The 26,949-nt window shown below is 39.0% G+C and overlaps 2 protein-coding genes across 2 annotated transcripts; both read left to right on the top strand.

The window, feature by feature from the left end:
• The first annotated feature begins 203 nt into the window (after positions 1-203).
• c13h6orf136 (chromosome 13 C6orf136 homolog) lies at positions 204-11,839 on the top strand. Its single transcript, XM_028037057.1, has 7 exons — positions 204-407; positions 2,225-2,409; positions 3,811-4,500; positions 6,892-6,980; positions 7,065-7,265; positions 8,782-8,851; positions 10,115-11,839. The coding sequence occupies exons 2-7, from the start codon at positions 2,311-2,313 to the stop codon at positions 10,256-10,258; spliced, it is 1,293 nt and encodes a 430-aa protein (XP_027892858.1). The 5' UTR covers positions 204-407; positions 2,225-2,310; the 3' UTR covers positions 10,259-11,839.
• A 2,193-nt stretch (positions 11,840-14,032) lies between these two features.
• On the top strand, positions 14,033-24,363 carry LOC114156554 (regulator of G-protein signaling 1). Its single transcript, XM_028037058.1, has 6 exons — positions 14,033-14,424; positions 16,713-17,254; positions 20,137-20,186; positions 20,346-20,479; positions 23,364-23,530; positions 23,855-24,363. The coding sequence occupies exons 2-6, from the start codon at positions 16,757-16,759 to the stop codon at positions 24,023-24,025; spliced, it is 1,020 nt and encodes a 339-aa protein (XP_027892859.1). The 5' UTR covers positions 14,033-14,424; positions 16,713-16,756; the 3' UTR covers positions 24,026-24,363.
• Positions 24,364-26,949: the final 2,586 nt, after the last annotated feature.

Below are 26,949 nucleotides of genomic sequence, written 5' to 3'. Positions count from 1 at the left end.
CTGCTTCCGCCTCCTACACCCACCTAATCTGCATGTGCAATGAAAAGTGAGATCACTCATCTAATAAAAAACAGCAGAGGAAGTTCTAATGTTGTTATCGGTGCTTTGAGGCTTGGATATTTGCAGTAAGTTCAGTCTCCTGTTGGTGGCAGCACCGAACGTCACTCCAAAGAGGTTAAAGAGAAAGAAGAAAAATTTGCAAATTTCCTGCATCAGCGAAAGCACCGTCGTTACGTTACGTAGTGCAAGGACATACTCAGTGGGAGTGACATTTGTTAAAGTTACCTGGATTACGTAGCCTCTTGCTGTCTCATCCGTCCTGCTGCTGCTGTAATTCTGTGGTTAAGAACAAAACCCTCGAGGCGAATGTGAGCAGCTTTCCGTTCGTGGAAGGAACAGAGCAGGAGGTCAGTAAGCCGGACTTGGAGGAGACTCAGCTGCTTCCTTAGCTTAGCACGAAGCTAGCTGCCGCTGTTCGTCATTGACTGTCACTGTTGACTACTCTGCATAGCAGCATGGTTATTATGTTTTTGTTTCTCCAAATATTCAACCAGATATACACAACTAAGGAAAATACGTAGTTATTACTTATTTAACCTGAATCCATGTTGGGTTTTTATACACCAACAGCTGCCATGTGTAGGTGTGTTAAACGCTTCATATGTGACCAATATGCTGTTTTCCTTCATCACACTGCATTTAGGACTTAGTAGGTTTAACAGATAATGTGCATTCATTTTTATAAATAATATTAAGCTCTTGTAAAACATCTGAAATTTAAATTAAGGCTGTTAAGGTTCTAAATTTCAAAACAAAAGATAGGGAGGCGGGGGGAGAAAAGGTTTTAGAATTAGGACGCTGGAATCTAGAATGAATCAATATTTAGCAATATACAGTTAAACCCAAAAATGGTCATAGGTTTGGCAGGATTAGGCTTAGGCCACTTTAAATTTTGCCATTATGTTCTTCCTACTTTAGAATTGTGGCTTTGTTGCTGTAGCTCTGATTTGTTCATTGTGTAGATTTCAGTTTTTTTGCTTGAGGTCTTGCTCTTTGAGCAATTCTATTTTGTTTTATAATTGCAAGAACTCTTGCTCTTTCGTTTTTTACTTTCATATAGTTGCTATGATGTGTAGCCATGGCAACATTGTTTATTTTTTTTATAACATGAGTTTTTTTTATGTTATGACCGTCATGAAACTGTCATACAGCAACAGTCTTCAGTTGGAGGCTTTTTCACATATCACCAGTCCTGGCTTCCCTACATTGGCTTCTGGTACCCTCTCAAATTGATTTCAAAATTTTACTGCAGGTTTTTAAAACTTTGAATTGCTTAGGTCCTCCTTATTTACAAACTCTGACACCTGCATACTCCCAATAAGATTTTTAAGGGCAAGTAATAAAAAATTTCCTAGATGTCTCTTGGTCCAGACTCTAGAGCACAGGTGTCAAAGTCCAGCCCTCAAGGGCCGGTCTCCTGCAGTTTTTAGATGTGCCACAGGTACAAAACACTGGAATGAAATGGCTTAATTACCTCCTCCTGTGTAGATCAGTTCTCCAGAGCCTTGCTAATGACCTAATTATTCTGTTCAGCTGTGGTGCAGCAGAGGCACATCTAAAAGTTGCAGGACAGCGGCCCTTGAGGACTGGAGTTTGACACCCCTGCTAGAGTAAAGAGGATTGTATTTTTTCTTTTATGGGTCCCAATCTATGGAATAATCTGCCTTCTTATATTAGGTATGCTCAAGGCTAAAATGGTTTAAGGTGCATCTTTACACAAATTTTTATTCAATACCACTTGTGATGTATTGTAATTATTGTAAGTTATTTGATAATTTATTTTATTAGAAACGGTATATTTGTTGACTTCTGTACAGCACATTGGTGCCGCTTCAGCTATTTTAAAAGTGCTTTATAAATAAATTTGACATTGACATACAGGTTGACTGAGATCTCAATCTTGAACTCAAGCTAAAGGAACTTTACGTTAGAGGAACTGTTTGTCTTTTCACTGAACATGTTTTTCTGACCATAAGTTAGAAACTGAGGAAGACTTGATAAAGAGCAATTCCTTATCCTTTTTCTAATGTTAGAGTTTTTTTTAATAATCATGAGGATAACATTGCCATCATATAATTGTGTACTCTTGCTGTGGTTTGGCAGTAGACACAACCCTGAAAAGTGCAGACAGTGGTGTGGAAATCTGACTCTTCTCTGCCCTTAGATTCAGCTTCAGGACAGCTGGCAGCTCTTTGGGCCCCCTGCTTTGCAGTGGGCTCTGGTGATGTTCAGCTGGTGACCCCTGACTCGATGGCTGTGAGCAGAGGAGGGGTGGCCCTCTGGATGGGTTGTCTTTGCAGCCAGAGCAGAAGGAGGCCGGTTCAAAGATGGAGCCGAAGTCTCAGCCAGGTAATCTGTTGGATTCTAAGATCACTATACATTTGGCATCTGCAGTCCTGCTCACCATCACTGGCTCCCCTTCATGTTTTGCATAACTGAGTGAATATATTCAGAAATAAGTGGAAATGTTCAAAACTAGGCTGAGGCAGTAGAGTAGTGGAAGAAACACTGCCACCTCCAGGTGTTAGTTATCAGTCACTTAAACTCAATGTTTTTAGACTTAGACTTAGACTGACTTTATTGTCATTCTGCATGCACAGGGTGTATACAGAACGAAATTTCGTTGCATACGGCTCAGGACAGTGTTTTGAGCTTTCAATGTTGTGAGGTTACTCCAGAATAAAAATAAAATACAGTATAAAATATGAATATAAATATAAATATAAAATATAAAGTGCAGGACTGACAGTAAAATAGAAGTTACTTAGCTCTGTACATGTGCAAGGTATAAAGTGGAGACCAGATTTTAAGTGCAGTCCAGTTAAGAGTTCAGCAGTCTGATGGCAAGTGGGAAAAAACTGTTTCGGAACCTGGTGGACCTGCACCGGATGCTGCGGAACCTCTTTCCAGAGGGCAGCAGGGAGAACAGTCCACGGTGGGGGTGTGAGGGGTCACTGACGATGTTTCGGCCTCGGGACACGCAGCGCTGGAATGAAATGTCCTGAATGGAGGGAAGGGGGGCCCCGATGATCCTCTCCGCTGTCCGCACCACTCTCCTCACGTTCTTCCAGTCGGAGGCGCTGCAGCCTCCACACCACACAGAGAGGCAGCTGGTCAGAATGCTCTCTATGGTGCTTCTGGCAATAAACTCACAATTTTGCAATATTTCAAAAAGAAAAAAATGAAGATAGAATATGGTTTTCTGGGATAAACTGGAGGGACAGTTTAAACACAGAGTTTTTACTGTCTCTCTTTTGATTGGAAAGTATCCTTCCCAATGTGAGCTCACATCCATTATTTGCCAACATTCAACTGGTGAGCACCCCTAGTGAGGTCATGAGGTAATGAGGACGGATGGATAGACGGGCGGAGGGACCGTCCATCCGTCTGTGGCTTTAAGAGAAATTTTTTAAAGCAAACCTTAAAGAAGTTTGCTTTAAAGAACTTCTTTAAAGTGAACCTGGTGCAGGTTGGTGAAACCTAGATGAGTGGAAAAGGACACCGAGGTTGTCAAATTAACCGCTAGTGATGTGTGAGCTGTAACTTCAGGTCAGAGGAGAGAAGACGAGGACAGTTGGTGGTGGAATGATAAAGAGCAGAAAGCATAAGCCCACAGAGTGTGTGTCTGTAGAAAATATTTGTTATCTTTAGTTAGCCCAGCAAAATGTCAGGTGTTTGTCAGCACATGAAAGTTTGTGTAAAGGAAACCTTGCATAAATGGTGTGTTAAGTGTTCAATGCTCCATCGTAGGTCTTCCACTGGCAGTGGATGTGTCAGCCGTGTCCACTAAGCAGTGCAGCTTGGGCTCTGCCCCCCCCCAACAGCCTGAGGTATCAGAAGCCAAGGCAACCGCTGCTGCACCACCCGCTTCACCACCCGCTGCACCACGCCAGCCAGCAGAGAGACCGGTGCTACGAGGAGGACTGGGAGGAGTCTCACAGCGTGTGTGTGCTTGTGCCACAGGAGAGACTGAACAGTCTGCACACACTGCTGAAACTACCTGCCTTCAGTCACATTCAGCCTGAAGATGTGATTACTTTGGAGAATCCCGGCAGAGATGCAGCGTTTTCCTTTCAATTGACCACTGTGGACGGCAGCAGGGAGGACGACATCAGCATTGACAATGTCCAGATGGCAGGAACAGACGTTATTCAGAGAGACTTTAGCTGCTTCACAAACCTGCTGGAAAGAGAGGATTGTCTGGTGCCATTTATGTATGGCTCCCAGTTTTATTGTTTTTGTTGTCCAAGCACACACCTGGGTGTTGGTGGATTGATGAAATCCTGCCAGAACCATGGACTGAACAGGACGGAGCTGCTCCTGCTGCCACTGTCCTCTGTGTGTCTGTGCAACCCGCTGGGCCCTGGAGAGGTGCTGGGGGACAGAGACAGTGAGGAAGAGGAGAAACTGGGCCTGATGTATGAAAGGCTCAGGCTAGAGGTGAGTTATTAAACATCTGTCCCAACTTTCCATCTTTCGCATCTTATAAACACACAACTACACACACAACCATAGGCGCAGATTCCATGTTTACTTCGGGAACAGAGCACAAATAGAGATTACCAAGCACCCATGTGTGATAGCTAACCTACACTTTTCATTGATTTGTTAATAACCACAACAAGTCCTGCAAGTATGGTGAGCACCATCAACGTGCTCCAGATTACTGGGTTGGACAGCGGCTAAAAGCTAGTGACATTACTATCCATTAATTTATTTCCACCAACCATACAGAATGAGCATGAATCTATCCCAAAGTGGTTGTAACGTCCTTTCTATCAATTATGGCTTGGTAAATTAAAGCTGCAAAAATTGCAGATTAAAAAGTAAAATGTGTGTTGGTGGATATAAGTTTGGTTTCTTGATGCAAGTGAAGACTAACCAACCTTTTTTAATATAGGACAATTAATTTAATTTTACATACCAGTAATTGCTGCTGTGAGTGACATAGTTTGCTAAATATTTTGACATATTTTATCATATTCTGACATTTTACAAAGTGAACTAGGTAGTTAGTCCAGTTTTTGTTTATTGAACTCTCCTAAATTACAGCTGCTGCAATGCACCACAAAAATGCAAAAACAGCTGAAGAACAACTCAGAGCTACTCTTCTTTTTTTATTGCTCAGTGTTTCGACTTTACTCCTCACAAACCCGTTGCTATGTAAACTGAGACTCTTTTATTTAAATTAAGACTTTTTACTAAACTGTGAAATGAGATTCTCTTGGACCTTGTGATCTAGTTGTCATAATGTTTACAATTAACAGTAAAACATTGCATCCCTTTTGCTGATTCTTTGCGTGATTGTGTTGTTTCCTGACTCAATACAAACAATGTGACACATGAAGGTCTTGTAATATCCAATCCAGTAATTCGCAGTATTCACATCAACAGTAGGCACCCACCAGTAGAAACATACTCCTGCACCATCTACACACCAACATGCTCCTCAGCAGGGAGTCTGGGGTTAAGTGCCTTGCCCGGCGGAACATCAGCATGTGACTGGGAGAAACTGGAGTCAGTCCTGTAACTTTCAGGTTTCAAGCAGCTATTGTACTCTATTAACTTCAGGTTTTTCAGTTGAAGTTAAAAAGATTTCTAGAAGGTTGGGCTGTTATGTTTTGTAAAACTATATTTTAGGGATGCAATTGATGCATAATCTGTGAGATTTCATACATCAATAGGAATAATCTTTCAATTGAATTCCAAACTACTAGATCTGGGAGCCACATCTGTTTGGACCTTCCTCAACAACTTTCAATAACTTGATTTAAAATGAAAAAGAACCAGTAAATTTTTTTTTTAAATTTACGTACAATTACAAATGCATGTTTTTGATAGTTTTTCAGTTTATTTCTGTAATACTTGTATTGAATTTCCACAAAGAATGACACTAAAAGTACTGGGGATATCGTATTTTGTTTTTAGATCCGATTTTCTTGTCACTGGGTTGGTATTTGTGCTTTTTTGCATTTTCACATCATTTTCCGTCCCACAGAATCCTTTCTGTTTTTGCTAAATTTTATCTATATTTTTTAAATCCTAAATATATGAAAAAAGTCAACAAATAATGACAAATTTCCCTTAGTAGATATTTTTATCTAAAATTACAAGTTTTGTTTTTTTAAAGTCATGTGAAATTTGTGCCTCTAGATGAGTTTTAATTGACTGTCATGAAAGTAAAAAAAAGACTCTTTGGTAAAGTTGCATATCGCTGTACCACACAGCACATCGGCTCCCCCCTTCCAGTGTTGTTGACATTGACTTGATGATTAAAGTCAAATGTCAAGAATCTTCTTTCTCGCTCTCTCTCTCCATCTCTCTCTCCTTCCCTCCCTCTAGTAGGTAATGGTTCTGAAGTTTTGTGAATCACAGGTCATCTTGAACTTTATACTCGTATGTATCACTTTCAGAATTGCCTTTTTTTTTTTTTTTTTTTACCCCTCCAGGGGGTCTTTTGTGGGCTCTAGTGTCCCTTATATGATAGTTGGCTGACAGGAAACGGGGAAGGAGAGGGGGGAAGACATGCAGCAAATGTTGTCGGGTCCGGGAGTCGAACCCGCGACGGCCGCATCGAGGACTCAAGGCCTCCAAATACGGGTCGCGCTAACCACTACGCCACCACGGCACTCCCCAGAATTGCCATTTTAACCTGCTACAATGTAATGAACAGATGGTCTACTAGAGTGAAGATTTGGTATCTCTTGGGTTAGAAGTTCAACATTTTAATTGTCCTATAGTTTCAGTCCCATGGGGAAAGCTGCAGGTACGCTGTGTCAGATTGCTATGAATTGTGTTCTAATTGTGTTTTTTTTTTGTTTTTTTTTGCAGCTTCCAAATTTCTTTATGACAAACCACGACTACACCATGTACTCAAATGATGTGGAATTTATCAATGGCTTGCTAAACATGAAGACCAGGTGACTGCATGTTCAGGCGGGATACTCTCAATGAAATATGCTCTCAACAGCAGCAGTAGATTTTTGCTCATTCTGTGATTGTAGAGGTCTTATGGGGTACCGACTCACACTGACCCTGTGGCGCTTCCTGTCCCTGTGCTACTACACTGAGGCTCGGCTTGATGTACTGAAGCTCACCAAGCACATGGAGGATGGGACCATCAAGGCTCGCTGGAGGATCAAGGGCCTTCCCTTTCATTCTGGTCTGCTGCGCTTCTACCGGAAAGACAAATCCCACCTCTACAGGTAACACAGTTCATTCACACTAGATACTAGTTCACTACTTTTACTTCGCAAAGCCTTCAATTGTTGGATTGTTGTTGTCACAAGAGCGCACACTAGGTGACTCATGGTTATTACTGCAGTATCAGCCAGTACAATTTCATAACTGGTTTTTAAATGTTTCACATTAAGATTGTAGGCAACCATCATTTGCAATGATAAACTGCCTACAGAATCAATTTCCTTTGGCAAATTCCTAATGCCTTGACGGCAGATTCAGTAATGTACCTGAACAAGCATTTCTGATACCCTAACCAGGTGTTACAGGGTTTCCCCCAGAAAACTTGCTAAGCCTGGTGGTCCACTGTATTTTTGTATTAAAAGATGTTAAAATGACAGGAAATGTAAAACATTACTGGGTGACTCAAAGACATTGCTGACAATACTTAAACCCACAGCTATAGAGTCTTAAAAACAACAAATAAAACAATACAATTAAAATAAATATAAATTATTGGCACTTTTGTTAAATCCAAATTGAGTCAGCATCTGCTGAAGGCCCTCCAGGCCTTCAGCAGATTCAGGGGATTCAGGGGCCCCATAAATGCTAATGTTTTAACACAGACCACAGATTTTGAATTTTTAACATTTGTTTATTCAGAATGACAAAGCTGTTAAATTTGAGTGAATGGGATAAATTAAAAGATTTCAAATTTTTTAAGATTTTAATTTAAGATTTTAAGGAGTTGACAAATGTACTTTGTAAAAGTTCAAAGAACTATCTTCATTGTTTATGTTACCATAGCTACAATCTGATGCTGTGAGTTTAATCTGGGAGTTTGAGCTCTGTTTGTTCACAAATACAGCTTAATAAATTACAATTATAACTCATTGTTTTTAAGGTTGGCTAATTAAGCTACCCTTTTCTCAGAGAATTTAATAAATCTATGTTGAAATGCCGTTAGTGGTGCTGATGTTCTTAGCAGAAAGTGTCAAATTCTGCTCAAGGCCTCATACAACCTTAGACCGGCACTGTATGATGAGCTAAATCCACTGAACTGGATACAGAGGAACTAACAGGGAGATTTCATTTAGTTTTCTGATCTCCGCGCTCTGTCTTTGTCTGACTGCAAGTAGACAAAGCACTTGATATGGCGCAGTTTGAAGCATTGTGTCACTGCAATAGTAAAAATAATAATAATAATACAAATATATTTAAAAAAAGCTCCTCCACAACCTTAACCACCGGTCCACTAACACACCATCTAAAAACACATCCATAAACTGTATCAGTGCAGACGGCCTGCCAGGCTTGTATTACACTGTTGAAAACCCTGAGAAACCAAACTAGTTCCTTTAGCCATGGTAGTCTTTTACTCTGAAGGGGCATCAAACTTCACATAGCAGTTCTTCTCAGAACATAACATGCTTAGGAGCGTTCTGATATCATACTGAATTCAATACCTCATCTGGTCAGATTTAATGTTTGAAGAATTGTTGGCTTTCTAATCCCACTCATTCTTAATATCATCTCTTCTAGGTCATATGATGCATTTTCAACTTTTTACATTGGACATGATGGACTCATTCATTGTCACAAAGTTGAAAAGGTGAGTTATTAGTTTCTTTTAAAAGGCCTTTAAATATTCAGATTCAAATCAGGTCCCAAAGTAAAGTACCACAAAATATTAGGAATACTTGACTTTCTGAAAATATTTCATAATGCAGCATAACCTTTACAGGTGAACTAATTAGACCTAGTTCAATTTTTTAAAGGCATCTGTCCAGATGTAAAATAATTCAGTACTTTAGGTGAAACTACAATAATCCCAAGTGTCTGATCCAAGAATCAACCACTGAATGTTCTGGATCAATGACAGTTTATATGTAAACATGCCGTTTCATTATGCTGATCATTCTGTAGCGCCCTGAGACCAGTCTGTGGTGTCTGAGAGTTTCAAGGCAGTCTGCTCTCGGAAAGGACATGTTCACCCACAGCGGAGGACACGGCTCTCCTTTCACTACCTCATATCCTGTTTCTGAGCTGGTGGCCCCAGCCACTGGCAGGGGAAGCGATCTTTTGGTCAGATCTTCCCAGAGCCCAACCAGAGTCCTTCTGCGTAACATCTCTGAATTCCACTAATATCCTCTGCTGGGTGTTATGGCAAAAAGGGAACTACCAGCAAATCTTTTAATCTAGATTTTTTTTCTTTTTAGTTTAAGATGTAGATTTAATATATTCTCATAAAACATATTTAAATAAAGCCAAGTTATTTGGGTAATTATTCTTATCATTTTACTTAACTTACTTTAACAAAAAAAGTACAAGATTAAATATTGGTTCCCATGTTTAATAAGAATAAGTGGCCCATAATTTATGAACTCATAGGGATTTCTCTGGACCTTAATTTTGTTCTGGATTAGAGAGATACAGTATAAAGCTCCATGTTTGATTATTGTTCTGGGTTGTTAAGTAAACCATCAGGAGTTTCTTTAGGTCTTGCTCTGACATTAAATGTCTAACTAAACATAACTAAATGTTGGTTGGTTCTCCATGTTTGATTATAAAACTAAATGTTGGTTCGAGTTGTTCTGGCTCCAAAAACGCCTCTGTTTTTTGGAGAGGCCTTTTCACCACGTGAAGGCCGCCTTCACTGCCTTCACTGCCTTCACTGCCTTCACCGCCTTCACCGCCTTCACCGCCTTCACTGCCTTCACTGCCTTCACTGCCTTCACCGAGAGCTAAACGAGAAAAAAAAATACTGGTGTTTAGTTAGTGAAAGGATAGTTGAAATGAAATGACTCCTGTGCTTTCTGTGGAGCAGATCCTGTAATTGTTTTGTGGCCTCCTTTCCTCTCCTCTCCTGTTCCAGGTGATGCCGGCGCAGCCCCCCGTCCTTCCCAGAGTAACGTCCCTCCTAGCGGGGGCTCTAGTGGCACTGGGAGTGCAAGAACATAGACCTGCTCTCAACCTTCTCCCCCCCATCCTTTCTTCATTGCGACAGAGCAAAAATTGACAGTAGAAAAATAAGTCAGTGAAATGAATGTTTGATCCTGAAAATGTCCATTCACCCTCACCTCTATATTGCAGCTTAAAATGAAACTACAAACAGATGTTTGATTCTTGCTGCCTCTGTGTTAGATAAACAGTCATAGCTTCTCTCTGCGTCATCTGTTTCAGTCCAGCTGTCCACTTAAACCCTTCCTTAGTTTTTGGGTTCAGACATCACAGAGTCGTCAGTTACTACTCCGCTGCCAAATGTTGTTCTACCAGAAAAGCTGCCGTTCTTTCACAACTATTAAAAGCATCAGATTTTAAAGATTTCTCTATTTGAAGCTTAGGAATAAATGTTTACATGTTAAAGATTAGCTAAGCAGCTTCAGAACAAATTTTCTACTTGCCATGAGTATAGAGTAATAAAAGAATGTTGAATATTCTCCACTAACTGACGTCCAAAAGAATATTATTCAGTAAACCCTCCCCATTTTAGATGACTTCTCTTTTGTTTGCAAATATCTTCAAAGTGATTATATTGTCCCTTTTTAAAAGTTGCTCTTTATCATTTAAGTAATCAAAACATCAAGTTAGCATAAACGGTGAGAAAAAGTAATCAAATATAAATGGATACATTTTGAACTTTGTGGTTGAAATTGCTGCCACCAGCTTTGTGTTCCTATCACTGCTTGGAAAGAATTTTTTTTTCTTATGACAACAAAAATCGTCACTGCTAGAGTCTTTGTTTACCTTTCTGACTTTCAATTGGCTCTCTAGAAGTTATGGAAATTTAGAATAGCAGATTTCTGAACATCAAACTCTGGCCTTAGAAGAAGTCACATGTGTGGAGAGCACTGTTTTATTTACTAAATAATCTCATATTTCCTAATCTGTCTGCAGTGCATGGGGATGGACCTGTCCTCACATTCTGTCTGGATTGTTTCAGTGAGCACAGCAACTCGGTGGCACATTTCTAACAGCTATCAGAAAACACATATTTTGTGTGAAGTATTTTTAGCTAATTATTTAACAAATGGCATCTTCACCGCATTCAGCCTACGAGCTGGTACAACAGCAGTCCAAATATGAGTTGAGGTTATGTGGAAATAAAATTTTGATATGGATCAGTGCTGTGGCAAAGACAGCCCCAGTTTCCAAGCCTTCACTGCTGTCGATAAAAGTGATATCTTAATAAATACATTTAACAATGCACATATCTTTACAATATAAATTATTTTGTGCTTCAACTGTAAAAGCAGTTTGTGGGTTAAAAGATGTATTCCTTCACTTCATTTTACCTACATTAAAAGTACACAAATAAATAAAATGCACTCATAAATGTTCAATTCTTTGAAGCTTCCTGTTGACTGGTTGGTTCTTAACATTACTTAAAAAGACCTTATTTGACAGTCTTTAGACAAACATAGGAGTTGGTCTATTTATTATTGTTTTTTGCGACTGCTGGAATTTCACAGCTGTGGGTCATCAGTAACCTGCTGTATTAAACAAATTTTCAGGTCCAAATGTGTTCAGCTCTGCATGTTCTAGAGTAAACTCTAGTGTGATTCCTGACTGGAAGAATAAACTTGCTTGATTAACATGATTCCTGTCTTGGATGTACTTGGGAGGATATATACAGAGCATATCAAAGAAAAATCAAAGGTGATGTTGAATTTCTGTCAATACTTTGATAGCAAAATTCTTGCAGTGGGGAAATATTAAATTCCTTGCCAAATGAGTAAGTTTTCTCACAAAGAAATGAAAATGCTGTTTAAAAAAAATTAGGGTTACTTTGTTTGAAGATGAGCATAATATTTACCAAAACAGCCAAATAATATATTACATAAATGTTTAGTAAACTTGTGGAATCATACCTTACTTGGTAAGGTATGATTCGGAGTATTCTCTCACCCTACAATGACTAAGATGGAGTAAAAGGTAAATAGGATGGAGTAAAATAGGTAAATTGGCCATTAGGAAGACCAATATTGTACTATTCCACACCTGTTGGAATGGTACAATATTTACAATGAAAAGGTTCTTTGATCTTTGCCATGTTATTGGACTAACAATATTTGAGACGGGCCATAATATCATCTGGGACATCTTATTTGTGACAGTGGTTATTGTAACATTTAAAACATTTTATCTGAGAAAGTACTGGCAATTTGCAAACACAGCTCCTGTTTAGCCTCTGAGAAGCCCACCTTTTCCAGGGCTCTAAACACTCCCACTACTCCTCCAAAGCATCTGGTTCACCAGTAGAAACTTGGGGTTTGGAGCTAAGAAGGGGATGGAAGAGATGAAATGGGATTCTCACTTAAGTGTTTCATGTGGTTGGTCAGGTGAATTTTGGCCTGGTACTCCTTTCAGAAACTCTTGACTGGTTTCCTGACTGTAACTTTGTTATCACCTTCTGAAAATTTTGTGCAGGACTTGAGGATTGAAGGCTGCCTTTGCTGCTCGGTGAATCTAATGTGCTTCTTGGTGTGTGTTGGCAATGGCTTAGTACCTTGGTGGCTTGTTTTGTCTTACTGGAAAACTAACAACTCATCTTCAGTGTTCTGTATAAAACTCCTAAGGATGGAGTATGATCACTACACTGTACTGTACGTTTTACATGGGTAAAAATAAAAATATTGTAAAAAAATAAAAACGTGCTAATGTTTACAATGTTGAGGACAATTGAGAGAGCCCACAGACTTGGACATGTGAGTTGTGTCCCAAAATACTACATAAATCTAACAAGGTAAATCTGCAAGAGCTGTTTTGTCTATGGGCAATAACTCAATGTTACTTTAAATCCTGATTCTGTAAAAAAAAAAAAAAAAAAGTTCCCCTTTCAAAGTGTGTGTAGACAAGAATGTAAAGAAACTGTTAACTTACTCTACCACATATCTGAACAAAGTCGATGGTTTATGAAGACAAGAAGCCAGGTGAGTTTTTAGTTTTTAAGGCTACATCTAAGCTCTACATATAAAATTTAAGATCTCAGATGATGACTATCACTGTTTACCGCAAAGTCAGATAACATTGAGATGAGAAAGCCAAACATTCAGTGTATTGCTGTGATTATTTATGATGCAAGTATCGATCCTCACCAGTAGACGTTACAAGATGTAACGTCTACTGGTGAGCCAAATCCTTCAGTCCACAGAGGGATGCAAGTGGACTAGCGCCCCCGAGAGTCAAGTTGTGTCAAAGGAACTTACTGTGAAACATAACAGCGGTGGGTGGGACCATGTGACTTCAGAAGTGGGAAGTGGAACTGGAAAACTGTGGCTCTGTTGGCCTTCACCTTCGAGAATATTTTTTCTTATAAACTTTATTCAAAACTACTTGAGATAATAGTAACATATGCCAAGCGAAGCAGAACAACGCAGTAAACGTGCTGCATAAAGACAAAATAAAATGCACTTCAGATTTGACAAGTTCACACAAAAACATTTTACAAAGACCAGAATAATCTCTTACATGGATTTCAAGGAGTCGTATCGCTTATGCAGTCAGCAAGTAACAGATCAATTATTTGAACACGAATTACTAAACCTCCGTTAGTTTAATCAATATTCAGTCTTGGGGCTTATTAGAACCCACCGAGTCTTTACGTAAAAACAAACCACAGTTATTTAGATTTGTTCATCGTAGGTATTCATTATCTCCAAATGAAATCTGAGGATCCTCTGAATCTAAAGGTGTTTTAGCACTTCACTGGTGTAACAGCGCCCCCACGTGTTGAAGACAGTGTGAGCTACTTAGCGCCGCTGTGTTGTCTCAGACGTTTTAAACCACTTTCCTCTCTACCCAGATGACATCAGCAGAAGTCTAAATTGTGCCTGAGTGTGTTTCTGTCAGCATGGCTAGTTACTAATACTTGCATACACTTTATCGAACAGTACATTTTTAGTCGTGTGTGAATGGGAGAGAGAGAGAGCGGACAAGTTGAGACAGAGGTGAAGGTGTGGTGGCAGCAGGCTTGACGACTGAAGGAGGAGCATTCAGTGTCACAAGGAACATTTGGAGAACCTGCTGTCCTGCCGTCAGTGAGGAGAGGAAACGGTTTCTGAAGGAAGAGGAGGCAGCAGCAGGACTTCCTTCCTTGGAGATTTTCAAACCGCGTCCCTGTTCGCAGCCTTACGTCCAAACTACTCGCAGTAAAGAAAGTTTACTAATCTGCTACACAAGAAGGTAAATCAATTCTGAGGTTCGTGAGTGATTGTGATGCGTTGACCCAAAAGAGAAAGATACGGTTCAAGTCCAAAAGCTGGTTTTTCCAGAGCTGTGTTGACTGCTAACTAAATTTAAGCTTTGTTTCAGAAAGTGGCTTTTTTTTTTTTTTTACCGCGTTCAGGTGTTCCAGGAAAAGGTCAAAGACTGCGGAGCTGACTAGAGCTCTCACTGCACCTTTAATCAGGAGCTTTACAGAAGTTCTGTCAACGGCAACAAACTTTGGTTAAAGTGAACGAGATTCTAAATATCAGCTGCGACCTAATATGTTGAGGGTTAAAAGGTGTTTTCCTTCATCATGAATACGTTGGTCGAAGGTTCACACATGTTTTTGTAAAGTAAAAATAATAATAACCCTATGAGCTAATGATGATAAACACTATTCAAGCCTCCTCATAATTTGTTTGCTGCTGCCGTGTTCTGATTCCATCCGGCAAAGCAAGAGACTGCGTTTGTACGAGATTTCATGCGGCACGGCGGTAATTTTTCATTATTTCAAAAAATACATATCCAGTATTCCTCTCTTGATTAATTAGGAAACAAAATAGGCTAGCAAATAAGAATAATTTAGGAAAAAAAAAATGCTCACATGTGAATTAACAATGCAGATGAGCGCCTGCATCAGGCATCTGTATAAATTAACTGAAGAAAGAAGTTTAATTGGTTACAACTCCAGTGAAGATGAGTGAAAAAGCCTTTGACACTAAGACTGGGCTTGAGGTTTGATTAAGTCAGGAGAGATGACAGACAGACTCCTGGGTTAAGTGATGAAGTTTATTTTCAGTGTTAAACTGTATCGTGGAAGACTTTCCAAATTTCAAGTCTCATCTATAAAGTAAACAGTGTTTGCCTCCCAGACCAGGAACTGCAGCTAACTTAGTTACCTTCTTAAAAAAGGAGTATAGTATAATATGATCATTTCTTTCAGCAGTATTTCGAGAAGTGCCACAGAGAAACAGTGTGGTTTTAGGAGTGCTAACAGTACTCTGTGAGACTCTGGACCAGAACCTCTGAGCTTCTATGGTAGCTGGCATGTTGACCCAGAGGCCAGCTGTATGCTGCTGCTGCTGCTGCTGCTGCTGCTGCGCTCACTCACTGGAAACACATGAGAGGAAATGATAAAAATTGATCTTTTTCTCACAGTTCAGGCCTTATGCATTAAGTTCTAAGATGTTCAGCTGTTTAACTTTTCCATGGTTTCACTTGATGTTTTACCAGCTAAATAACAAGAAATTCACCCCAACTTTGCTACTTTGAAATTAAATGGTGGTTGGTTCTACAGATACATTTAAATTACATTATGTAAAACAATTCAATATTTTTTGTCATGATGTCAGAAAGTGAAACTTGCATGTTAAATTTCTATATAACATATGAGGAGCTTAAAATTGTGTGTGATGATTCCAAACCACACAGAGTGAAATATTTCAAGCTTCTGTTTCTCGTAATTTAGCTTATTGATAAAGAAAACCCAAAAGTCTTTTATAAAAAATTTTATATTACATAAGATCAATAAAAAAGAATATTCTAAAAAGAAATATCAGGCTTCTGAAAACATTATTTATATTTAGACTGGTTGCTTAGTTGGGGCTCCTTTTGCATGACTTACCGCTTCAACGCGGCGGCCCGTGTGTAGAACTTGTCTGTGTGTTGTGGCTCTATGCTCTGAATACAGCCTCAGTATTTTTGCTGGACAATCCTCTGAAGGTTGTGGTAAGCCCCATTGCTGGTGAGCCTCTTCCTACCGTATATTTTCCTTCCACTCAACTTTTTATAAATGTGCTGTATGTTTTTCACAATATTGTATTTGTCTAAGATACAGAATTTTGGAGCTTTATTATCTGTAAGGAATAATCAAAATTTGTCTAAACTAAAAGCATGAAACATTTTATTGTCTGTGAAGCGAATCTGTGTGATTATGAATTTCACTTTTTTAAATGTGGTGCTAAAAATATTGATTTCTTTCACAATATTTTATTTTTTATGTACTTGTAGTTCTAAAGGATTTATGAAAATGATCTTTGCTCTTTAGCTTTTTCACCCTTTTAAGATCAGTAATTTGTTTTTACTATGACTCTATATTATGCTGTATGTTCATGACCATGAGAAAAGGGGAGCACTTAAGAACAAATTTAAATGAACTATATATATGTTTTGACAAGTTTCAATGATCATTTTTTTCAGCAATATCAGAAGTTGTCTCACCTTATGTTTCATGGTTTTCATTAATGTCTTTTGCCTTTTTGCAGCACTCCTGTCTGATGGTTTTAGGTTTCCTGTCATAAAGAGAAACATGCGTAGATACAGCTCTGAAGGATCCCTTCTGGATCCTGATGCCTTACAATGGAATAAACTGTCGCAGAAGAAGTCAGCAAATGGAAGCAAGAGAATGTCGGTCACATGCACACCTCATTTGAAAAATGATGAACTAGACGCAGGGTCAGCTGGCTTGATTCCAAGCATTCAGGAGCCGACACAGACACCCAGCGAGTTTAGGAGGAAGGAGCTGACCAGAGAGCAGAGCGTCAGCGTCAAGAACCTGAGTGAGTTGGGGAAGCAAGAGATGGACCACCTCAACGTGTGTGCGATCAACGAAAGCTGCAGGGCTTACAGTGACAGTCAGCTGGCTGTGGTGGTAGAGGACGTCATGGCTGGTGGGGAAAGAGAAGGCCAACATGAAACGTCTCTGTCAGTTTCCTCCAACCAATTCTCCTCAAAGTCCCAGGAAAAACGCCATCACAGGGCCAGACTCTCAGCTGCTAAGCTACACCTCAAGAGTCTCTTTGATAAGGTAGGATGTTTACTACATTTCCACTCAGTAACATCTCCTATCACTGTGTAAGAGCCAGGCCTGTTGTGATAACACATTTTGATGGACAATAAACTATCCCAGAAGTCATTGTGATAAAGGATATTGTTGAAGTAACGTAATGGTAATGCCATTGTAATGCAAGAACACATTCTCAAAAATCAATAATTAAAATTCTAATGAACATTTAACACTGGACCTGGAAGACATTTAAATATTAAAAATAAATAAACAAAACAACAAATAAAATGAATTATGAAGTCTCTATAAACAAAGTTGTTCTTCAAGAAAAAGAGCCTAATTCAGACCAAAGCACCAGAATGAAGACTTTTAAAATCTGGTTAAGAGAGAGAGAGGAAAGAGTAACAATAAATCATGAAAGTAGAAATGATTGATTATTTTAATTTATTATGCGATTAATTGATTGATTACTTATTGTGCCAGGCCTAGTAACAGCTACCATTTCATTCTGATACAAACTAGTGATACTGCCTTGTAGTTTTATGTTTATGTTTTACTGGAACTCAGTTTTAAAAACTAGCCTCTAACTATGGCCATAAAAAGGCTTTATGCTGATATGAATGATGACGTATCAGTGTGTGAATGATGAATATGCTGTGACTTCACAGGGGCCACTGTAGCTCAGTGGGTATTGTGGTCATCTTCTAATCAGACGGTTATATGTTCCTCCTGTCACATGTCGAGGCAAGTAACTCTAAATTGCTTAGCGATCATATTGGTGTGTAAATGTGTGTGTGTTTGTGAATATGAATGGGTAGCTCGAGTGTAAAGCGCCTTGAGTGGTCAGACTAACTGGAAAAGCACTATCTAAGTTCAGTCCATTAACCATTCGGACTAGTTAAAGTGCTATACAAAGTACAGGCTATTTACCACATGGGTAGTAATCAAAATTGTAGTTTTCGGGGGTTTTTTCTCGCCTCCAGGGGGTCTTTTGTGGCCTCTAGTGTCCCTTATATGAAAGTAGGCTGACAGGAGAGGGAGGGAAGACATGTGGTAAATATCGCCGGGTCCGGGAATCGAACGCGCAACGGCCGCGCCGAGGATTCAAGGCCCCAAACGTGGGTCGCGCTATCCCGTACGCCACCACAGCACTCCCCAAAATTGTAGTTTTAATCAAGCACACAGAACAGTGGAGAGGAAAAACTAATCACAGATGTTCCCTCTAAAAGAAACAGAAAGTTTCACCAAAGAAAACCACAAACTTCATGAGAGATGGATAAATAAGTGACTTTCAGGATTAAGATGTAAATGCAGAGAGGAACGTGAAAAATTCAGATTAAAGTTTCTTACTAAAACTACAAAATTAATAATTTTTCTATAAGCCTTTTAACTGGAAACATATGAAAACTGTTGGACAACACTGCAACAGCAAAGCCGTACAGGTTAGGTCAGTGTGTTGGACTCACTGAAATAAAAACATGGCTTCCGTTTTATGAGCTTTCTGTTCAGCAGAGCAAAACTATAATTACTCTATGAGAACTAAGCAGACTCTGTTGTTCATTAGTTATGAATTATTTTTAGAGGTTTCCTATCTGATCTATTAATCTCATTATGTTGTGAAGGAATTTTGGCTCACTCTTCAACATGTGTTAACCAGATTGAAATACTGTAATATTTCAATCTGGTTAAGGTCTGGACTTTAACTGGGATGTAGTAACACTTTGATTATTTTCTTTTGTAGACATTAAACATTAAAATGAGCTTAATAATTTCCATTTGCTTGATTTATTATTTTTCTCCTTTTTTCTCTTTCTACCAAAAACTGGATGACAAAAGTCTTTAGTCTGGTATTTTGGTCTCAGCTTTGGTCTTGAGTTCATAATTCATTTATTGTTTGGTTTATTTGGATATTTAAATGTCTTCCAGTTCCAGTGTTAGATGTTCATTAGAATTTAAAGTTTATTAATCTTTGAGAAAGTCTTTTTGCATTATTATGCCATTACCATAATGGCATTAAAATATAAGGCAATAGCATTATATTGCTTGAAAATGGTCTCAACAATATTATTGTTTACGGCAATAACGTCTGGGACAATTTATCATCTAGCAAAATTTGTTATCGTGACGGGCCTACATAAATCTTTGGGCAAAGATTTAGGTTATCAGTGACCATTTAGACTTTCACGTTCCCTTAAAAGTATTACATTAAAATGATACATTGAGTGTTCAAATACCCATATTTGCTACACAATTTAAAAATATTGACTTTTGGATCAATCACTATGTCAGCTGTCCAACAAGCGCAGATGGACAAATCTGCGCTTGTTGACTGCCTGAATCATGAACTGAATTAATCTTGATCAGTGGACCAGTTTAAAGCGCTGAAGTGAGGAAATGTGTGAAATGTGTCTGCATACACGCTGCCATTTACACAATCATCTACCCTGTTCTTACTCTGCTGTTATTGCACATCTGTTTTTGTGAAAAACTGTGTTGTAAATAGTTTGTCTTTGTCAATGTTCAACACACTTTAGGTACATTATTGGAAAAGTGATCCGACTCAGTTGCGAGTCCGATGTTTTTATTTCTAATAACTGCATTGTTGTTTTGTTTTTGTTGTCTCGTACAGTGTATTATTATTATTGCTATTATTGATGTATTTGTTAATCATGTTTTTTTATATTTTAGATACTTTAAGAACATTTTTGTGTGAACCTTTCTATCAGTTGTTGCTGTTCCAGTTGTATTTCCCCTTTGTAGAACAGCAAAGGCTATTTCTATATTGTTGTCTATTTTTGTTCTATATGTAAAATCTATACAAACAAATTCACTGTGAAACTTTGTAAAAGTTTCTTTTGGAAGTGACAAAAGATTTTCAAATAATTGTATGGGTTTTGTTTCAGAGTCCACATTCATCAAACTCAAACTTGTATAATGCAGAAGAGAAACACAGGTGAGAATCTTGCTTCACTTTTCTTCTGGCCTGCTGATAATTAACATTATCTGTAATCTGAATGTCACTTTTATTGTGAAGCAATTTCTTGTATTGCTACTTGTCTTTTGCTTGATCTATGTTTGTCTGTCTGAATCCCTTGCTTACCCCGGATCACAGTGCGACAGAGAGGAGGTCTCGTATGCATTTCATGCGCCAGTGGAGTCAAGTGGGCCATCAGAGCAAGGGGGGGATCAGTCACGATATGCTGAAAAGTTGGACCGAGTCTTTGGACACCCTGCTGTCCAGTCAAAGTAAGTTCCAAACACATTACTGGCTCTAGCAGGCGACGAGGATCTAAGCAGACTTGCAAAACTAGTTTAATTCTGAAAACCTGTGAAATCTTTTAAATGATAACAAAGGTGTTGCTGTTATCTGCTCAAGCTTCCCTTAAGTTAAGACCTGCATGATAAACAAGAACACACGCTGCAGGAAAAGGCCAAACCAGACAAAGGTGGTCACAGCCGGCTGTTTTACACAGGAGTCAGAGGAGCTGTATGGTTCTAGTCTAGGACTCAGATGCTCTGTTTAGCACAAGAGATTAGATTTCAGACGAACCGACCATAGAAATTGATGTGCAGCCTGAAGCTTCAAGGGTGAATACGCATGCTTCTAGGATCACTAAAACTGATGTTTTAGTGATCCTAGAAGCATGAAGATCCTAGAAGAATTTCCAAATTGGTACAGAATAATCTAGAAAACTCAATAGCTGATACCATTGAATTCTTTCTAATAAATATCAGAAAAATACAAGCCATTACAGTATTTTCATTGTCTTAATTAGGGCTAATCAGTAGCAGGTGATCCAGCACTCAGATAAATTAATGCATCCCTTTCCAAAGTTGCTCCTAGCTCTGACTTGTCAACTTCAATCTGTGTCCACCTCTTTGCTAACATTCTCCGGTTTTAAGCTGCTATGTCCTTTTCTGCTGGTGCAGAGGATGCACAGCAGACCACTGATCATCTGGCTGCTTCGCTCTTGATAGATAAAGCTGCCATTGGATGTTTACCTGGGTCAGTTTGTACCAGAGTAAGATGGCAGCACTGCAGAGTTGCTCAAAGGCATGGGTCAGAACTGTGAGAAAAATTTACAATTGCATGTGTTCTATGAACTACACAGATGGTGGACACACCAATGTGTCACACATTGACGGCACACAGTGGTGAGGATACCTGCCAGTCAAAAGAGAAGCATTTCAAACTGCCACAGACAGGGGTCTCAAACTCCAGTCCTCGAGGGCCGCTGTCCTGCAGTTTTTAGATGTGCCACAGGTACAAAACACTGGAATGAAATGGCTTAATTACCTTCTCCTTGTGTAGATAAGTTCTCCAGAGCCTTGCTAATGACCTAATTATTCTATTCAGGTGTGGTGCAGCAGAGGCACATCTAAAAGTTGCAGGACTGCGGCCCTTGAGGACTGGAGTTTGAGACCCAAGGTTTAGAACAACCAACTCAGACTGTCCTGTAGAAAACAAAGAGCCTGTATCACACAACCACTTTCCTTATGTAGAATGAGCTTAGTGAGGAAAGAGATAAAGGAAAACTTCTGATTACTGCGCTGGCCACTTTGTGTTCATCACCATAAGAGCCAGAGGTCAGGAACAAGTGACTGAAAACTTGCTTTGTAGCTTGGCTAGGGTCAACTTCAGAGACGAGTCAACAGCCCAGCCATGGTCTCTCAAACGCTTCGCAATCACACTAAAAGTGTGATTGCTTAATGTTCTCTAATATTGTATTTAAAAAAAAAAATCTCTGACAGTTTTTGCTAAAAGGTGTCTAACTAGTTGGGGATTAATTAGGCATATACTGAACTCTGATAATTTTTTTCAGAGTTCAGTAAAAGTCTTTCTGTTGTTATGGTAAACAACACAAACAGATTGTTTACCATAACAAAAATAATGCACAGGCGAGTTTAAAGGTGATTTTTGCACTTTAGGGAACACCTCATTGGACATGGATGATTTTTTTTTTTTTGCCTTACCTTAGTCATCTGACAGTTTTGATTGTGTCTTTTTTGTGTTGGTAGTCTGAATGGTTTAAATGGTTGTTTTCATGTGCAGTTCCATCTCAACCTTACAAAAACAGACATAAACATGCAGTGAATAAATTCGATTTTCAATCAGTTTTTTTGCACCAAAGGGTTAAGAATAAACACGTTCTCAATGAGGCTTTTTAAATGTGTAAATATTTGAAATTTTAAATTGACATTTGCGACAAAATAGACCAGCAATAACACAAAAGGTTTGCTAGGTAACTCGAAAGAAAAACTTTCCCTCTTGTCCCCCAGGAGGCTCCGTAAAACTGTCACCACGTCTGTCACATCTTCATTTTCATCAAACGTGTTAATTTATTTACCCATATCACATCTTCATTTTGTTTGCAAACATTTACCAACCTGGGCTTGTTTTGTATTTTTTTAAACATTAACATCTTCATTTAAATCTAAACACAGGTTTGGTTAAATTTATTGCTTAAAACAGAATTTTTAGCATTTTATTGACCTGGAAATTCTGTCTCACCTCTGGAAAACCTTCTGATCATTGTGATTAAAGGGGAAAACATCCTGATTTTACTTTGCTGTTATCTATGCTTTTCTTTTGTATGTAAAGGAATATTCTATAACTTGATTGTTCATGTTTTAGTATTACCCATATGTGTGAAATAAATCCATTAAAGCAATATCTGTTGTGCTTGGAGGAAAGCAGGTCAGCGAATCAGAGATTTGACTGAGTTAATGCTTTGAGTTGCAGTTAAACTTTAGGTTGAATCAACCTTGATTTATAAAAACAAATCATTTTGTTCCATCACAAGTATGTAAATAAGTTATTACACTAAAACCTTCAGCTACTTTGGCCAGTATACGCCCTATTCCCTTTGATCTTTTTCACATTTTGTTGCATTACAATCACAAACATTTCTATGTCTTTTTTGGTTGTCTTTTTACATTTTATAAGACTAACACTAAGTCAGTATAGTTGTAGTCTGCCCATCATCTTCTTGCATTATTCCGCTCAATTAAAATCTCTCTTCACAGACAGTCTGGGTTTTATCCAGTTGACTTTGATTGTCTCTAGTACATTTTTCTACTGGAGGTTACATGAGCTGAGGCCCACTTATGTTTCTTCTCCCGCTGCTAGCTGGTGTTTCAGTGTTTGGAGCATTCCTGCGTTCTGAATTCAGCGAGGAGAATCTTCAGTTCTACCTGGCCTGTGAACAGTACAAACACTCATCCAACAACTTCACTCTGCAGAGAAGAGCTAAAAACATCTGTGCCTCCTACATTCAAAATGGCTCCCCCCGAGAGGTACTACACTGCCTCCACACTGCTTTCAGACTGCATCCATACTGCTTTCACAATGCCTCCACACTGCCTCCACACTGCTTTCAGACTGCATCCACACTGCTTTCACACTGCCCTCACACTGCCCTCACACTGCCTCCACACTGCTTTCACAGGAAGCTGCAGCTGTAAAGCTTCTTTAAGATCAAAGAGTGGAATTTAATAACATGCTTTCTTTTTATTCTTATGGACTCAGTTGTTCTTCTAAACCCATGAAGGAATTTGTTAGCAGGTGAAGCTGCCATTTAAACCAAGGATCATGAATTTACTGTGTTTGTTCTCTTGCAGGTAAACCTGGATAGTAAAACTCGAGATTTGACTCTCCAGCTGCTGCAGGCTCCTTCTCGCAACTCTCTACTCCCAGCACAGAAACGCATCTACTCTTTGCTGGACACAGATTGTTATCCACGTTTTCTGGAGTCAAACATCTATCAATCTCTGCTAAAGGATGCTGAATAGAAGCCTCATAAACCTGACGTTCTGAGAGGCTCTGTGATCTCCACTACTCCTGAGTATAGGACACTTAAAAAATCCCTTTTTTGTCTGAGCATGAGATGGATCAATAAGAAATTATGAGCAAAACCTGGTTTGCCCAACTCTAAGAAAATAGTAGCAAGTAGCCGGGATCCATTCAACAACACAGCTAAAGCGGAGCCTCACCTTTATCCATTCCTCAGATAACTGTAATATACTGTAACTGTAACTGTCCATGTTGACTAATCACTGTTGTCACCATCAGAGATGGATGTCTATTAAAACTGAATGCTCATACAATAAAACTAAATGTTTTTAGGTGGGTGTGAGAGGTTTGGTTTATGACTGAGACCTTTGTGATCTAAGCCACGAAGCAACATGCAGAGAGTTGCTTTATGAATTACCTTCCAATTAATGCATTAGCAAAGAAAACAAAACTAAAAGTTAACATTTTTAGTCTTTTAGCTTTTCAATTTTAATTTTATACCATTTAGGTCTCATAAATAACATGCACATAATGGTACCCTAGAAAAAGATAGGCACAGGTCAAAAAGACATACCACAGCGGTCACTGGCTGTCGGTATAAATTTGTAGGTCGTCTTTAGAGTTGAATCAAAGCTGTGTGAGTGTTATGGGGCTGGAAGTGCTGAGCAGTGTTACCGTATCGGTGCAAAAGTGGTTAGATTGTAAAAACAGACATTTTAGTCAAAATGTATAAGGCACTATGAAATATGTAAGAGTATATGTATATACACTTAATCTTACTGCAGTTTCTTGACTGAAGAACTAAATTGCTCATTTTTCAGGGAGGAAATATCCACCAAGCCATTTTCCTGCCATCAGTTGAACATGAACTGAATGTTCTGCAGTTGTTTCTAAACATTAAGTCTTCTCTGAGCAGCTGTATGGATCATTGAGCACTTCCTGGGTTTTGTTCTCTGCTTACTGGAAAGAAAAAAAACAAGCCAAGCAGGAATGAGCTGTTGAAAAGGTTAAAGTTCCGTCAGCGCTGCTGAAATAGGAAACTTTAGAAACCTGAATGTTTCCACTCAGACTTCAAATTAGTTCAGTCTTAAAGAGAAACACGTAACTCCAAAAGGTGGACAAGTAAAATGAGGACCACAGATAAGAAAGAGGAAACATTAAGCAAGAAATTGCTGAAGAAGCTAATTAATTTCTGAAAACAAAGTAATTCAGTCCTGTTGGTGTGGCATACACTTTTAATTCTCATATCAGTCTCTGATCTCAGTTAACATTTAGTTTTACGTTTACATTGTTTTCATGTAGTTTCTGTTTCCTCTGTATCACAGAGTAATGCTTATAAAGGTATAACCTTTAAACCTTTAAACCCTGGAGGAAAACAGTGTCAGGCTGCTCAGTGTTATATTGACTTTTATGTTCATATCAGGCAGATAATACAGTTGAACGACATATGGTAATATGCATGGTAGTGGGTTTTTTTGTTTGTTTTTTTTTACCCCTCCAGCAGGTCTTTTGTGGGCTCTAGTGTCCCTTTAATGATAGTTTGCTGACAGGAAACGGGGAAGGAGAGGGAGGAAGACATGCGGCAAATGTCGTCAGGTCCGGGAGTCGAACCCGCGACGGCCGCGTCGAGGACTCAAGGCCTCCAAATATGGGTCGCGCTAACCCACAGCACGCCCAGTGGCTTTTATTAAAAATAATAAAAATAATAATAAAAAAAATAATAATTTGTTTGGACAGGTCAGAAGTTGAACAACCCCTGCAGAATGAGTCAACATAAAGAAACGCATCAGCAAAGGGCTGCAATTATAAACAGCCAGATGTCGACAGGAGATAAGCAGCAGTTCTTCATACTTAGAAAGTCAAGTTACAGGGTGAGTTCACCCAGAACAAAGGATGGTTGTCATGATGACGCGTTGCCGATAGATACAGGTTTGGCTTGTTTCATTATCATCATCAGACTCTCCCTCACTCTTTACTGGAACAGTGCAGTTAAAGGATTTGTTTTTATCATTCAGCAGATTTTGTTAAGCTAGTAAGAGGGTCCATGTTACCACTTGTATCAACATGACAACTTTATGTCAGTTATTTACAAATAATCCACCAACTGAATAAATAAACCTAACAATACAAATATTGCGGTTTTGTATTAATAACGTAAAGAATTGGGAATCAAATCCACACTAATAATCCTAATAAAGATTTACCAAATATATCTGACTCACTGACTCCAAAGCATTGGAGAAAGCTGTTTACTTTAACACTAGCCGATGAGGTATCATCCAGAGGTCAGGAGTTACTGGGCATGAGGCGAGGTAAATGGTAAAGTCTGATAATTCCAAAGGACTTCACACTGGAGTCAGTCATTCACTAATTATTACACACATTCACACACTGATGCTGGTTAGCTACATAGTAGCCACAGCTGCCCTGGGCAGTCTGACAGACTGGTGCTACTCTGAGCACATCACAGGCATATAATCATACACATAAATTCACAGTTATGGAGAATTTAGAAGCAGCAGTTAGTGTAATTCATAAATTAATAATAATAAAAAAAATCATAAGAAATAGAAGTGTGAATTGGCACACTTCTATTTACCTTTAGCTTGCTGCTGGTACACATGAATTCAATAAAGAGTTTTTTATTCCAGCATATTGGTTCTGTTTGTGAACTGTGGGAGGAAGCCGGAGTATCCGGAGAGAACCCACACACATAAGAGGAGAACATGCAAACTCCAAGCAGAAAGAAGAGCAGGGATTTGAACTCAGGACCTTCTTGCTGCTAAGCAACAGGGCTACTAAGTGTGCTACCATGGAGCCCTAACGTGGCACCAGACTGACCAGTGGATTTAGTGGATTTTTCCCCTCAATGTCACAGGTTATTGGAAACTGTGGAGTTCCAATAACAACAAACATCTGACTC

Source organism: Xiphophorus couchianus, chromosome 13 (assembly GCF_001444195.1).
Source record: "Xiphophorus couchianus chromosome 13, X_couchianus-1.0, whole genome shotgun sequence".
NCBI lineage: Eukaryota > Metazoa > Chordata > Actinopteri > Cyprinodontiformes > Poeciliidae > Xiphophorus > Xiphophorus couchianus.
The sequence above is the reverse complement of the archived record's forward strand: the minus strand, read 5'-3'. Positions and strand labels throughout refer to the sequence as shown.